The 16,069-nt window shown below is 33.3% G+C and overlaps 1 protein-coding gene across 1 annotated transcript; it reads left to right on the top strand.

Moving 5' to 3' along the window:
• The first annotated feature begins 986 nt into the window (after positions 1-986).
• Positions 987-7,300, top strand: LOC148947475 (uncharacterized). The gene is given in 5 exon segments (XM_089095903.1): positions 987-1,083; positions 3,207-3,394; positions 4,522-5,128; positions 5,480-6,846; positions 6,848-7,300. Coding segments are annotated over 5 exon segments (2,712 nt in total).
• Positions 7,301-16,069: the final 8,769 nt, after the last annotated feature.

The following is a 16,069-nucleotide window of genomic DNA, read 5'->3' on the forward strand; positions in this document are numbered from 1 at the left end:
AAGTGCTAAAGACAATCTTATTGGAAATGTATGCGTGCGTTTTCACGACACTAAGGAGTTAAATTCCTTTGGAATACCGAAAATATTCAACATTACTGAAGGTGGATATAGTAGAATGAAATTTCCAGAGATGATACTGCTCAAAGAGAGTGCTTGTCTAAAACTTTTAGTTGACGACAAAGGTCAACTTCTTTCTATCTTTGCTGGTAATACATTTCCCTTTGATAGTCCATATCTCCATCTTTCTGGTATTAACATTCAAAAGAAGACAAGAAGAAGACAGGCGTACTCCAGCATCAATATCATAAGCCATATATTATTCAAGTGTCAAAACTGAAACCGATGTAAAAATAATGTCGTGATAGACAATGAAACTGCAAGTAAAATAAAAAGAGCACTAGCAAACATTATCAGCATAGAGATTAAAGATGATTTGATGAAAAACAAACCCCTGCAAACTTTAGTAGCACCATCATGGAAAAGATGAAGGGGAAGTATTTCAAGAAAGCGTGTGCACATAATAAAGTTATCGTAGCATTTAATGCTGAGAAAGAGAAATATTTGAATTATGAGATATGTGTTAATGACGATCTTATTGGAAATGTATATTTACAGTTTCATGACACCAAGGAGTTAAATTACTTTGGAATACCCAAGAATTTTTACCATCAAACTGCTGGATATGCGAAAGTAACATTCTTGCTATCGTTGCTCCTAACACATTACCTGTTGTTACATCCTATTACCATCTTTCTGACATTACCATTCAAAAGAAGACAAGAAGAAGAATACAGGCATACCGCTGTAATAGTATCATAAGTCATATCATATCCATGTGTCAAAACTGCACCCTATGCAAACATAATGTCATGATAGACTATGAAACCGCAAGTAAAATAAAAACGGCTTTGAAAGACAATATCACCAAGGAATAGAAAGATGAATCTATAAAAAACAAATTATCAGCAAACGTTACTGTTACCATAATGGGTTTACCAACAGATGCAGTCGATGAAGTCGGTATTATCGACAATGAAATGTATGACGAGGTTGTTAAAAGTTGTGTATACCCCCAAAATGGGGGTATAGTAGTCACAACTCTATTTTTTAAAACCATAATTTTTTATGATAAATCATAACAGACAAGAACAAAAAAAAAAAAAATTAAGAATATAGTCAGTATACAGCAATACAAAATCAATGGAATTTTAGGCTACAACTCTATTGTAATGGAATCAATTTTCAAGACCCCGAAATTCCAAACAATACAAAACCACCCAAAATAGGAACCCAAAAATTCAAGTAACACTCGCTTGTCAAATTTAAAAAATAGCGACACATTGTATCGTAATCGCAACCCTGTGAAGAAATTGTTCCCACCAAAAATGTACCAGCAATAAATATTCAGCATGACCAATTGTGCATGACAGGCAACCAACCATGTAATTTAAATCTTGAGTTGAATTTCCAAACGATCAAGTGAAGGAAGAAATTATTATACAAAAAACGGTCACGCGAGATACAATGTATCCCGCTGTAATTACAATTTAAAAACTTTAAAAAATAGTTTCTAGAGATGCAAAAGTAAAACTATTTAGTCCGCTGTAATTACAAGGTAAGAACTTTAAAAAATAGTTTCTCGAGATACAAAAGTAAAACTATGTAGTCCGCTGTAATTACAAGGTAAAGCTTTAAAAAACAGTTTCTTAAGATACAATGTAGAACTGTGTAGAGTCATAAATCGTATCAAAAGTTAGTTAAAATCGACTAGCTGATTGGTACATCACTGTCCAATAGTAATAGAGGACATAGAATCAGAACCAATAGAACCAGTGTTCTGTGCTTTTCAGCAACGCCTGAACGTAACCTTAGGCGAAATCGCAGAATATAGCACTTTCGAACTTAGCAAGTTAGAGTCAGTCTTATTTCATCATCATTCCTAAACCACTTTTCAGACATTTGTTGTGAAAAAGTATGCTCCAACCTATTGATTGAAGTTTTCGCAAGCAAACCCTATCATGATGCTCCACAAAACACCCCTACACCATCACACCTTGCGATACCACAATTCCTGTTCAGCCAATTCCACTCCAAGTTCCGCCAATTTCAAGATCTTGCTTGCGGCTGCCTCAGTGGTAATCTATGGTTGATCATCGAAATTAGTTAGTTTATCATAAGTTTTCGATCAGTATCATTTGTATATTGGAAGCGTAAATATCTAGATCATATTTTAAAAAGAGAGATTGAAATATTCCAAGAAATTTTGTGCACATGACAAAGTTATCGTCATATTGAATGCTGACAACGAGAAATATTTGAATTATGAAACAAGTGCTAAAGACAATCTTATTGGAAATGTATGCGTGCGTTTTCACGACACTAAGGAGTTAAATTCCTTTGGAATACCGAAAATATTCAACATTACTGAAGGTGGATATAGTAGAATGAAATTTGCAGAGATGATACTGCTCAAAGAGAGTGCTTGTCTAAAACTTTTAGTTGACGACAAAGGTCAACTTCTTTCTATCTTTGCTGGTAATACATTTCCCTTTGATATTTCATATCTCCATCTTTCTGGTATTAACATTCAAAAGAAGACAAGAAGAAGACAGGCGTACTCCAGCATCAATATCATAATCCATAAATTATTCAAGTGTCAAAACTGACACCGATGTAAAAATAATGTCGTAATAGACAATGAAACTGCAAGTAAAATAAAAAGAGCACTAGCAAACATTATCAGCATAGAGATTGAAGATGATTTGATGAAAAACAAACCCCGTGCAAACTTTAGTAGCACCATCATGGAAAAGATGAAGGGGAAGTATTTTAAGAAAGCGTGTGCACATAATAAATTTATCGTAGCATTTAATGCTGAGAAAGAGAAATATTTGAATTATGAGATATTTGTTAATGACGATCTTATTGGAAATGTATATGTACAGTTTCAAGACACCAAGGAGTTAAATTACTTTGGAGCACCCAAGAACTTTTACCATCAAACTGCTGGATATGCGAAAGTAACATTCTTGCTATCGTTGCTGCTAACACATTACCTGTTGATACATCCTATTACCATCTTTCTGACATTACCATTCAAAAGAAGACAAGAAGAAGAATACAGGCATACCGCTGAAATGGTATCATAAGTCATATCATATCCATGTGTCAAAACTGCACCCTATGCAAACATAATGTCGCGATAGACTATGAAACCGCAGGTAAAATAAAAACGGCTTTGAAAGCCAATATCACCAAGGAATACAAAGATGAATTGATAAAAAACAAAGCATCAGCAAATTTTACTGCTGCCATCATGGGTTTGCCAACAGATGCAGTCCATGAAGCCGGTATTATCGACAATGAAATGTATGACGAGGTTGTTAAAATTTGTGTATGCCCCCAAAATGGTGGTATAGTAGTCACAACTCTATTTTTTAAAACCATAATTTTTATGATAAATCATAACAGAAAAGAACAAAAAAAACACAAAATTAAGAATATAGTCAGTATACAGCAATACAAAATCAATGGAATTTTAGGCTACAACTCTATTGTAATGGAATCAATTTTCAAGACCCCGAAATTTTCCAAACAAAATAAAATCGCCCAAAATATGAGCCCAAAAACTCAGGTAACACTTGATTGTCAAATTTAAAAATAGCGACACATTGTATCATAATCGCAACACTGTGAAGAAATCGTTCCCACCAAAAAGAAAACAGCAATAAATATTCAGCATGACCAATTGTACATGACAGGCAACCAACCATGTAATCTAAATCTTGAGTTGAATTTCCAAACGATCAAGTGAAGGTAGAAATTATTATACAAAAAACGGTCACGCGAGATACAATGTATCCCGCTGTAATTACAAGGTAAAAACTTTAAAAAATAGTTTCTCGAAATACAAAAGTAAAACTATGTAGTCCGCTGTAATTACAAGGTAAAAACTTTAAAAAATAGTTTCTCGAGATACAAAACTAGAACTATGCAGTCCACTGTAATTACAAGGTAAAGGTTTAAAAAACAGTTTCTTGAGATACAATGTAGAACTGTGTGGTTCGCTCTAATTATAAGGTAAAAACTTTATTCCGCTAAGAAGAATTTCAAAGTGAAGTTTTAAAGAGTCATAAATCGTATCAAAAGTTAGTTAAAATTGACTAGCTGATTGGTACATCACTGTCCAATAGTAATAGGGGATATAGAATCAGAACCAACAGAAACAGTGTACTGTGCTTTTCAGCAACGCCTGAACGTAATCTTAGGCGAAATCACAGAATATAGTACTTTCGAACTTGGCAAGTTAGAGTTAGTCTTATTTCAGTCTTGAGGGAGTCTATTTTCAGTCTTTTTAGCAGTCTTTTGGAGTATGTTGTGAGTCTATTGTGAAACTATGATGAGTTTAATGTGACCCTAGAAACATCTATTATATTAATTTAACTACTAATTGTATTGACTCAGTCAACAGCCTTATCTTAGTGTCTTTGATTCCAAAGTGCTTGTGATATTCCTTTCAAGCTCTGTACCGATCATAAACAGCAAAAAAGGATGCGGCTAACAAATATCATGATAATCTTCGTTGCCCAAACTATAGCCCAAGATATCGTAAAGCATGGAATAATCTTCAAACATGAGAATTCGTTACTTGCAAGCAACAATGCCCGGAAGATATTTATGAAACTGGATCCCAAACCGTTTGAAACCCTATTTCAACAAGTAATGAGACTAGAGAAGAATACCAATGAATTAAAGAACTCTATATTCCAATTCTTAAAATCGGACAAAAGCCTGCAGGCTACGAAAGACATGCACCACAAGGAAAATATAGGAGATCTACCCCCCATTCTTCCTAAACTAAAATCGAAATTCCTAATAGATGACTTCGAAAAGAAAATGGCAGAGATCGATAAGGCTCTAGGAACTAACAATAGAGAAAACAGAAGGAGAAGAGCATTAAGTAATGTGGACGGATCCATAAGCGAATATGCTACGACAAAATATACCACAGGTTCCTTCTCGACCATTTCCAAGAAAAATAAACTCTATGATGGAAATTACGCCATGCTAAATGAATTACCAAGCATATGGACATACCTCAAGCAACTATGGCAAGACCATACGGCGAGCAACGTTACTAGGAAAGTATCTTCAAAAGAAATAAAGAAAAATATAGGCAAGCCACAAAGAAAGAAAAATACTAAGACAACTATGCCCAAACTTGAGGCACGAACAGAGAAAATACAATCCTCACTAACGGATATCACAACCAATGCAAGACCAGGGTTAATCAAACTCAATGAACTGTCCCAAGAAAAACTAATTACAATAACGCATTTCAAACCAACGACGTTTACAAAATGGTCATGGTCCACAGGACCAACATTTACAAAAACACACTCCTTCGGTAAAATGTATATAAATTTAAGAGCAAGGCTCCCAGTATTGCATACCGAGACTCAAACTATATTACTTCAAGGACGCCATTCGGATAAGAAAAGGAAATTTGCTGATGGTAAAAGGAAAGAAAAATACGTACCCGCCAAATTCTGGACAATTGACGGCAAATATACATGTGCCAGACTTGCCATGGCCGACGAACCAACCAAAAACCACGTCGAATCGTTACCTGAGCTAAATGAGAAATACGCCCCAAGAGTATCGATTCACCAATCCTTCTTGATATTGTATAGACAAAGACTCCAAGCATTGTTTGAAATATTCAATGCGGAAATACAAAAGTTAAAACAAAGTACCACAAGAGTCTTCGAAGTATTTTTTCGAAAAAGCAAATGCCGAAGGTCAGCCAGTCTAATACCAATCGTGGGAGAATTAGCCTCGCGCTTAATTGGGCTATCGACTGAAGAAGACCTGAATATCCTAAGGGAAAACATAGGAAAACTAAATACTGCAATGAACGTAAAGTTACATTTCCAAAAAATACAAGCCAGTATAGCCAATTATCAGAAAGACAAAATTGAGGCAATCTCGAAGAAAATATCAAAGACAGTAAACATAATGAACTATTTAAAAAATGAAGTAGATCGTGTGATTTCCGATTCGAGCCTCACCATGGTATCACTAGACATAGTGACAATGTCATTACTTCACTTGGCAAGTGATGTTAGCAAATTTGAATTTGCATTATTTGCCCTTACTGGAGGAATCTTGTCATATGACCTCGTGGACCCTTCGAACCTAAAAAGTATCTTAGATGAAATAAAAACATATCTAACGTTCGGTCTACATCTACCAACAGAACCAGAAGTAGCAAACCTATTCCAACACTACACCAAGCTAAAGGTTCACATCACGGAAATAAACGAACAACTATTTGCAGTAGTAACAATTCCATTAATAAATCAACAATCCATATATGACTTGTATAAAATTTCTACGTTCCCAGCCAACATAGGTAGAACTAATTCGTTCATGACTATCACCCCCGAAGCGCAATACTTACTTGTAGATCACGATAGGAGGAAATATGCCTTAGCAAATCCACAGGACCTTAAGGAATGCTTAGCATTCAAAAATCTAGTATGTCAGTTAACCCTGCCAATATATAACGTTAAAACTGGATCTTGTATGTTAGATATATTTTTAAAAGAGACTCAACAAGAAGAAATTCCCAATTCATGCGAAGCGCTAGTAGGTAGTACAAAACGAGAAATATTTATTCATCTCAGAAATGATCTGTGGCTATTTTCTGTCCCAAAAGAAACAGTCGGGACTATCTCCTGTTATAATAATACTGAAAGAATTGATCCAAGCTACAGAACCGAACTACTATTACAAGACGTGGGAACAATAACCATAAAAAAAGGATGTCGATTAGTAACCAAATGAAGCCACGGTACAAACACCACTGATAACCACGAGCACGAATATAATAAGTCCCAAGGTGGTCAATTTCAAACCAGTCAATTTATCGTATACAATTCCTAATATTGAAAACGAAGAAGTAAAAGCCTCAATATGGTCAAAAATAGAGAATGGCAAGGGAACCTTACCACTAACAAAAATAAGAGAAGCCTTAGACTCTCAAATTCCCCTATTTACTAATGAAGACCAAAGATTAACGTATGTAGAAAGTAGATACGGACTGTTCTCAACAAATTTTTGGTGGAATATCCTCCTGACGATAGGATTCGTATTCATGTTCTCTCTGACTATAAGAATGCTATTAACCCTGAATTACGGAAGAAGTATGATAACACGTAGAAAAAGGGCAAAGTCAGATCACATTGAGTCAAGTGAGATGCAAAATATAAACCCGGAACTCCCTGATAACCCTTAAGGAAAAAATAAGGGAGGACATGATCGAGCGAATGGGAGTAGAGGTCCTCATTCGTGCCATGTCCAGTCACAAATCTTAACTTATTGTTTGTGTAAACCCATGCAGCTGTAAAGATGTATTTCTTAAGCAGCATGGACGCGCGCAAACAGTAAAGATTTGAAAATTTATAGTAAATCGAAACCTCTCATAAAACCATGTAACCTACCTCGCATGTAGTTATGTAAAAAAAAGTAAATGTTAAAGTAGATGAGTGTTGAATAACATTTAAAAATGTATTGAATATTGAACATGTGCCAAATGCACATATACAAAAGTATATATATAATCACTAAATCTTGAAAATCTCATGTTGTGTTATTTTTCGTAAACGCAATCATTTTTCTTATGATTACCTAGCTTATCTCATAGTAATCTGGCGTTGCTGCAATATGCATGTAAAAGCAAAAAAATTGCTCGTATTTGTTTTGTCTTTGAGTTCAATTTTACCCATATTAAATTGATATTATTAGTACGACTAATTAAGACGATGGTTTCAAACAATAGTCCCCATATAATATGGTATAAATTGTGTATTATTGCTGTATGTGTTTTAACTTATGTAATTATAAAGAGCATATGATTCTGCCCAGATATTTATATTCCAGGAAGCAGATTAATCAGTGCAAATTAATTATTGGTGTACCAGCAACCAACACGGATACAACCCAGCAGCATCTACTCTCATCATTCGTCAACCACCGATAAGTACTCACCAAGGAAACCCCTGAAGACAATGACCTGATGACAATCCAAGTCACCCAAGTCTAGTACCAGGTAACACTACCCCAACCACTATCGGCGAACCAAGAACCCCATATATAGATATATATCTGAATTAATGATTACCTAGAGAACCACCCCGACCGCGAGGTCGTAAAACTACATGAAAACCGTCGATAACTGTCCTTAGACGGCAAGGTCCCAAACATTAAATCCTAAGGACCAAGAATACCCTGGAGCCAATACCTCAAAGATTATATATCTTAAGCCCCAAACAGAGAAAATATGTTAAACCAAAATCCCAATTAAGTTTTGACCCTATCCAATCATTATTAGATGTCGCAAGACCAAACCATCCCCAAGTGAAGAAGAACTTAACACAATCAATTTTGTGGGAAATATAAACTGTACATGCAAACGTTCCCAAAATAAAGTGTCAGAGAAGACACCAAACCAAGTTATCCCAGCCATAATCCCCATGACCAAGCCCTCAACGATGGTGTATCCTCAAAACAAGAATTAAAGACAATGTGTCGAACATAAATTCTGAGACCAAGTTTTGATCCAACCGTAATTACCCTTACATACAGCTACGCAGCCCTTTTATTCAAATAAAAGAAGGACTAAACGTGAACAATCTACGGGAAACATAGACTGTACGAGTATAAAATTTTCCCGAGAATAGAAGTGCCCAAGAAGAGTTACCCAGTCCAGCGATCAAGATACCCATTTCATATGATTAATTCCCCAAGGGTTATGTACCCAGGAAACATTTCAACGAATCTATAACATCAATCCCTCGTATATGATGTGACAACCCATTCACGGAAAGTTTTGTGCGAGCAGTCATACTTGTGAACAACGTAAGCGCGTATCCAAATGAACGAGTGCCAAAAAGTGAAATACCATTAATATAAACCATAAACAATTAGCCAACCCAATAATTAATTGAATGGAAGCGCAAAGTAAAGTGACAACATATGTGAGTATTATAGACTCGTAAAATGATGAAGTAAGTGTGAATCTTATGTATCAAACTTGTAACTTTAGTGAATATTGAGAAACTTTCCATAAAACAGATGAAAAAAAGTGTAAATTACATTACCCCAGTGTTGCAATCAGACATTAAGCTTAAAAATTATAATTTGTGAAACCTTTTATTTGCAAATCGTTTAATTTATATATATCAGTGCTCTTGAAGTCAGTTACGTATCGTATCATTATAGCGTCAGGTGGAAGTATAGTCAAGTATTAGAGAAAAATCAAATATGTACCATTTTAAGGGTTAAATAGTCGCAAAGACAGAACTTAATTAGTTAGAACCATGTAGAACTATTAGCATATCAGGCGAAGGAATTTTAGTATCAGGTGGAGGAAACAATAATTATTACGTAATCATATAACCAAATGTGTTAGTCAATAGAAACTCTTTGACCCTTTCGTCAAATTGAGTGTATAGGTGATGGACTTTAAAGTAATGTCAAAATATATGTAGCCTCATAAAGCAATCGGGAATATGAAGAAAAAAATATATCTTACCAAAGCTAAGTTAATTCAAGTAACAAGTACCAAATTAAAAAAAAAGGGGGAAGCGAGATCAAAATTTGGACGAGTAGATAGGGTAAGGTAACACAACGATGAGGACATCGTTAAGAATGGGACGGATGATATGTAATGGAATCAATTTTCAAAGACCCCGAAATTTTCCAAACAAAGCAAAACCACACTAAATACGAGCCCCAAAACTCAGGTAACACTTGATTGTCAAATTTAAAAAATAGCGAAACATTGTATCATAATCGCAACCCTGTGAAGAAATCGTTCCCACGAAAAAGGTAACAGCAATAAATATTCAGCGTGACCAATTGTACATGACAGGCAACCAAAAATGTAATTTAAATCTTGAGTTTGGATTTCCAAACGATCAAGAGAAGGTAGAAATTATTATACAAAAAACGGTCACTTGCGATAGAAATACAACTATGTATCCCGCTGTAATTACAAGGTAGAAACTTTAAAAAATAGTTTCTCGAAATGCAAAAGTAAAACTATGTAGTCCACTGTAATTACAAGGTAGAAACTTTAAAAAAAAGTTTCTCGAGATACAAAACTAGAACTATGCAGTCCGCTGTAATTACAAGGTAAAAGTTTAAAAAATAGTTTCTTAAGATACAATGTAGAACTGTGTGGTTCGCTCTAATTATAAGGTAAGAACTCTATTCTGCTAAAAAGAATGTCAAAGCGAAGTTTTAAAGAGTCATAAATCGTATCAAAAGTCAGTTAAAATCGACTAGCTGATTGGTACATCACTGTCCAATAGTAATAGAGGACATAGAATCAGAACCAACAGAACCAGTGTTCTGTGCTTTTCAGCAACGCCTGAACGTAACCTTAGGCGAAATCGCAGAATATAGCACTTTCGAACTTAGCAAGTTAGAGTCAGTCTTATTTCAGTCTTGAGGGAGTCTATTTTGAGTCTTTTTATCAGTCTTTTGGAGTATATTGTGAGTCTATTATGAAACTATGATGAGTTTAATGTGACCCTAGAAACATCTATTAGAGTGATTTAACTATTACTTGTATTGACTCAGTCAACAGCCTTATCTTAGTGTCTGATTCCGAAGTGCTTGTGGTATTCCCTTCAAGCTCTGTACCGATCATGTGAGTTAAAGTAAATACATTACTTTCTTATTTTATTCTCCTTATGTTACTATTTCTTAAGATAGTTACTCCTTGTGGCCCCATTCGCTCTCAAGGGACCCTGAATCCTTTCAATCTGATTTCGACTCAGTATGACCATTAATATATGCGCCCTATTTGAACCGCTAGTTTCAGTTCCCCACACACAAAGCTCCTCCTCTACTCTGGTACGCTACTCGCGAACCGCAAACTAAGAGTCTAATCGAAAATACTCACAGAAACAATTAACTGAAGGAATCAAGCAAAGAAAATAAGAACAAAATCTACTTTAATTATTGAAAACCCCCCCGTTAGACTATTGAATGAGTGAGTGACATAGGAAATTGTAAAAACCATTAATCGACAGAAGATTATCATCTGAAGGCAGTTTCTGTTCTTTAGTCATTAATGATTAATACTATTTTATCTTTTGCGGTGCTTGTTCTATTTTCATCACATCTACGATCGTGCCTTATCGTGCCATTAAGGAACGTAGAACCTATTTACAACGCAATTCCTTTTCTTCATGACTATTGAAAAGAATAAGGACAACAAATGATTATATTTTTTCTTATAAGAAAAATGCTTTAAAACGTCAAATATTATTTAGAGGTAAATATTCAACTTATTAATTTATGTATATATATATATATATATATATATATATATATATATATATATATATATATATATATATATATATATATATATATATATATATATATATATATATATATATATATATATATATATATATATATATATATATATATATATATATATATATATATATATATATATATATATATATATATATATATATATATATATATATATATATATATATATATATATATATATATATATATATATATATATATATATATATATATATATATATATATATATATATATATATATATATTAAGTTCTGTCTTTGCGACTATTTTATCCCTTAAAATGGTACATATTTGATTTTTCTCTAAACTTGACTATACTTCCACCTGACGCTATAATGATACGATACGTAACTGACTTCAAAAGCACTGATATATATAAATTAAACGATTTGCAAATAAAAGGTTTCACAAATTATAATTTTTAAGCTTAACGTCTGATTGCAACACTGGGGTAATGTAATTTACACTTGTTTTCATCTGTTTTATGGAAAGTTTCTCAATATTCACTAAAGTTACAAGTTAGATACATAAGATTCACACTTACTTCATCATTCTACGTGTCTATAATACTCACATACGTTGTCACTTTACTTTGCGCTTCCATTCAATTAATTTCTGGGTTGGCTAATTGTTTATGGTTTGTCTTCGTGGTGTTTCACTTTTTGACACTCGTTCCTTGGGATAAGCGTTTATGTTCTATTTTCATCACATCTACGATCGTGCCTTATCGTGCCATTAAGGAACGTAGAACCTATTTACAACGCAATTCCCTTTTCTTCATGACTATTGAAAAGAATAAGGACAACAAATGATTATATTTCATGAAAAGATTATCAGAAAGAAAGAAGATTATCATCTGAAGGCAGTTTCTGTTCTTTAGTCATTAATGATTAATACTATTTTATCTTTTGCGGTGCTTGTTCTATTTTCATCACATCTACGATCGTGCCTTATCGTGCCATTAAGGAACGTAGAACCTATTTACAACGCAATTCCCTTTTCTTCATGACTATTGAAAAGAATAAGGACAACAAATGATTATATTTTTTTCTTATAAGAAAAATGCTTTAAAACGTCAAATATTATTTAGAGGTAAATATTCAACTTATTAATTTATGTATATATATATATATATATATATATATATATATATATATATATATATATATATATATATATATATATATATATATATATATATATATATATATATATATATATATATATATATATATATATATATATTATATATATATTATATATATATATATATTTTTTTTATATATATATATATATATATATATATATATATATATATATATATATATATATATATATATATATATATATATATATATATATATATATATATATATATATATATATATATATATATATATATATATATATATATATATATATATATATATATATATATATATATATATATATATATATATATATATATATATATATATATGTATATATATATATATATTAAGTTCTGTCTTTGCGACTATTTTATCCCTTAAAATGGTACATATTTGCTTTTTCTCTAAACTTGACTATACTTCCACCTGACGCTATAACGATACGATACGTAACTGACTTCAAAAGCACTGATATATATAAATTAAACGATTTGCAAATAAAAGGTTTCACAAATTATAATTTTTAAGCTTAACGTCTGATTGCAACACTGGGGTAATGCAATTTACACTTGTTTTCATCTGTTTTATGGAAAGTTTCTCAATATTCACTAAAGTTATAAGTTAGATACATAAGATTCACACTTACTTCATCATTCTACCTGTCTATAATACTCACATACGTTGTCACTTTACTTTTCGCTTCCGTTTAATTAATTACTGGGTTGGCTAATTGTTTATGGTTTTTCTTCGTGGTATTTCACTTTTTGACACTCGTTCATTGGGATAAGCGCTTTTGTTGTCCACAAGTATGATTATTCGCACAAAACAGTCCGTGCGTGGGTTGTCACGTCATATACGAGGGATTGATGTTATAGATTTTTTGAAGTGTTTCCTGGGTACATAACCCTTGGGGAATTAATTATATGAAATGGGTATCTTGATCGCTGGACTGGGTAACTCTTCTTGGGCACTTCTATTCTCGGGAAAATTTTATACTCGTACAGTCTATGTTTCCCGTAGATTGTTCGCGTTTAGTCCTTCTTTTATTTGAATAAAAGGGCTGCGTAGCTATATGTAAGGGTAATTACGGTTGGACCAAAACCTGGTCTCATAATTTATGTTCGGCACATTGTCTTTAATTTTTGTTTTAAGGATACACCATCGTTGAGGGCTTGGTCATGGGGATTATGGCTGGAATAACTTGGTTTGGTGTCTTCTCTGACACTTCATTTTGGGAACGTTTGCACGTACAGTTTATATTTCCCACAAAATTGATTGTTTTAAGTTCTTCTTCACTTGGGGATGGTTTGGTCTTGCGACATCTAATAATGATTGGATAGGGTCAAATATCAAGCTTGGGATCTTGGTTTAACATATTGTCTCTGTTTCTTAAGATATATAATCTTTGAGGTATTGGCTCCAGGGTATTCTTGGTCCATAGGATTTAGTGTTTGGGAACTTGCCGTCTAAGGACAGTTATCGACGGTTTTTATGTAGTTTTACGACCTTGCGGTCGAGGTGATTCTCTAGGTAATTATTAATTCAGATATATATATCAATATATTGGGTTCATGGTTTACTAATAGTGGTTGGGGTAGTGTTACCTTGAACTAGGCTTGGTTGACTTGGATTGTCATCAGGTCATTGTCTTCAGGGGTTTCCTTGGTGAGTACTTATCGGTGGTTGACGAATGATGAGAGTAGATGCTACTGGGTTGTATCCGTGTTGGTTGCTGGTACACCAATAATTAATTTGCACTGATTACTCTGCTTCCTGGAATATAAATATCTGGGCAGAATCATATGCTCTTTATAATTACATAATTTAAAACACATACAGCAATAATACACAATTTATACAATATTATATGGGGACTATTGTTTGAAACCATCGTCTTAATTAGTCGTACTAATAATATCAATTTAATATGGGTAAAATTGAACTCAAAGACAAAACAAATACGAGCAATTTTTTTGCTTTTACATGCATATTGCACATACACCAGATTACTATGAGATAAGCTAGGGATTCATAAGAAAAATGATTGCGTTTACGAAAAATAACACAACATGAGATTTTCAAGATTTAGTGATTATATATATATACTTATGTATATGTGCATTTGGCACATGTTCAATATTCAATACATTTTTAAATGTTATTCAACACTCATCTACTTTAACATTTACTTTTTTTTACATAACTACATGCGAGGTACGTTACATGGTTTTATGAGAGGTTTCGATTTACTATAAATTTTCAAATCTTTACTGTTTGCGCGCGTCCATGCTGCTTAAGAAATACATCTTTGCAGCTGCATGGGTTTACACAAACAATAAGTTAAGATTTGTGACTGGACATGGCACGAATGAGGACCTCTACTCCCATTCGCTCGATCATGTCCTCCCTTATTTTTTCCTTAAGGGTTATCAGGGAGTTCCGGGTTTATATTTTGCATCTCACTTGACTCAATGTGATCTGACTTTGCCCTTTTTCTACGTGTTATCATACTTCTTCCGTAATTCAGGGTTAATAACATTCTTATAGTCAGAGAGAACATGAATACGAATCCTACCGTCAGGAGGATATTCCACCAAAAATTTGTTGAGAACAGTCCGTATCTACTTTCTACATACGTTAATCTTTGGTCTTCATTAGTAAATAGGGGAATTTGAGAGTCTAAGGCTTCTCTTATTTTTGTTAGTGGTAAGGTTCCCTTGACATTCTCTATTTTTGACCATATTGTGGCTTTTACTTCTTCATTTTCAATGTTAGGAATTGTATACGATAAATTGACTGGTTTGAAATTGACCACCTTGGGGCTTATTATATTCGTGCTTGTGGTTATCAGTGGTGTTTGTACCGTGGCTTCTTTGGTTACTAATCGACACCCTTGCTTTATAGTTATTGTTCCCACGTCTTGTAATAGTAGTTCGGTTCTATAGCTTGGATCAATTCTTTCAGTGTTATTATAACAGGAGATAGTCCCAACTGTTTCCTTTGGGACAGAATAAAGCCACAGATCATTTCTAAGATGAATAAATATTTCACGTTTTGTAATACCTACTAGAGCTTCGAATGGATTGGGAATTTCTTCTTGTTGAGTCTCTTTCAAAAATATATCTAACATACAGGATCCGGATTTTAAGTTATATATTGGCAGGGTTAACTGACATACTAGATTTTTGAATGCTACGCATTCCTTAAGGTCCTGTGGATTTGCTAAGGCATATTTTCTCCTATCGTGATCTACAAGTAAGTATTGCGCTTCGGGGGTGATAGTCATGAACGAATTAGTTCTACCTATGTTGGCTGGGAACGTAGAAATTTTATACAAGTCATATATGGATTGTTGATTTATTAATGGAATTGTTACTACTACAAATAGTTGTTCGTTTATTTCCGTGATGCGAACCTTTAGCTTAGTGTAGTAGTGGAATAGGTTTGCTACTTCTGTTCTAAGATTGTAGGGTACTTTTTCAAAAGTATCAAGCATACAA

Source organism: Artemia sp. Qi Xiang Cuo, chromosome 10 (genome assembly GCF_049724085.1).
Source record: "Artemia sp. Qi Xiang Cuo chromosome 10, ASM4972408v1, whole genome shotgun sequence".
In the NCBI taxonomy this organism is placed as follows: domain Eukaryota; kingdom Metazoa; phylum Arthropoda; class Branchiopoda; order Anostraca; family Artemiidae; genus Artemia; species Artemia sp. Qi Xiang Cuo.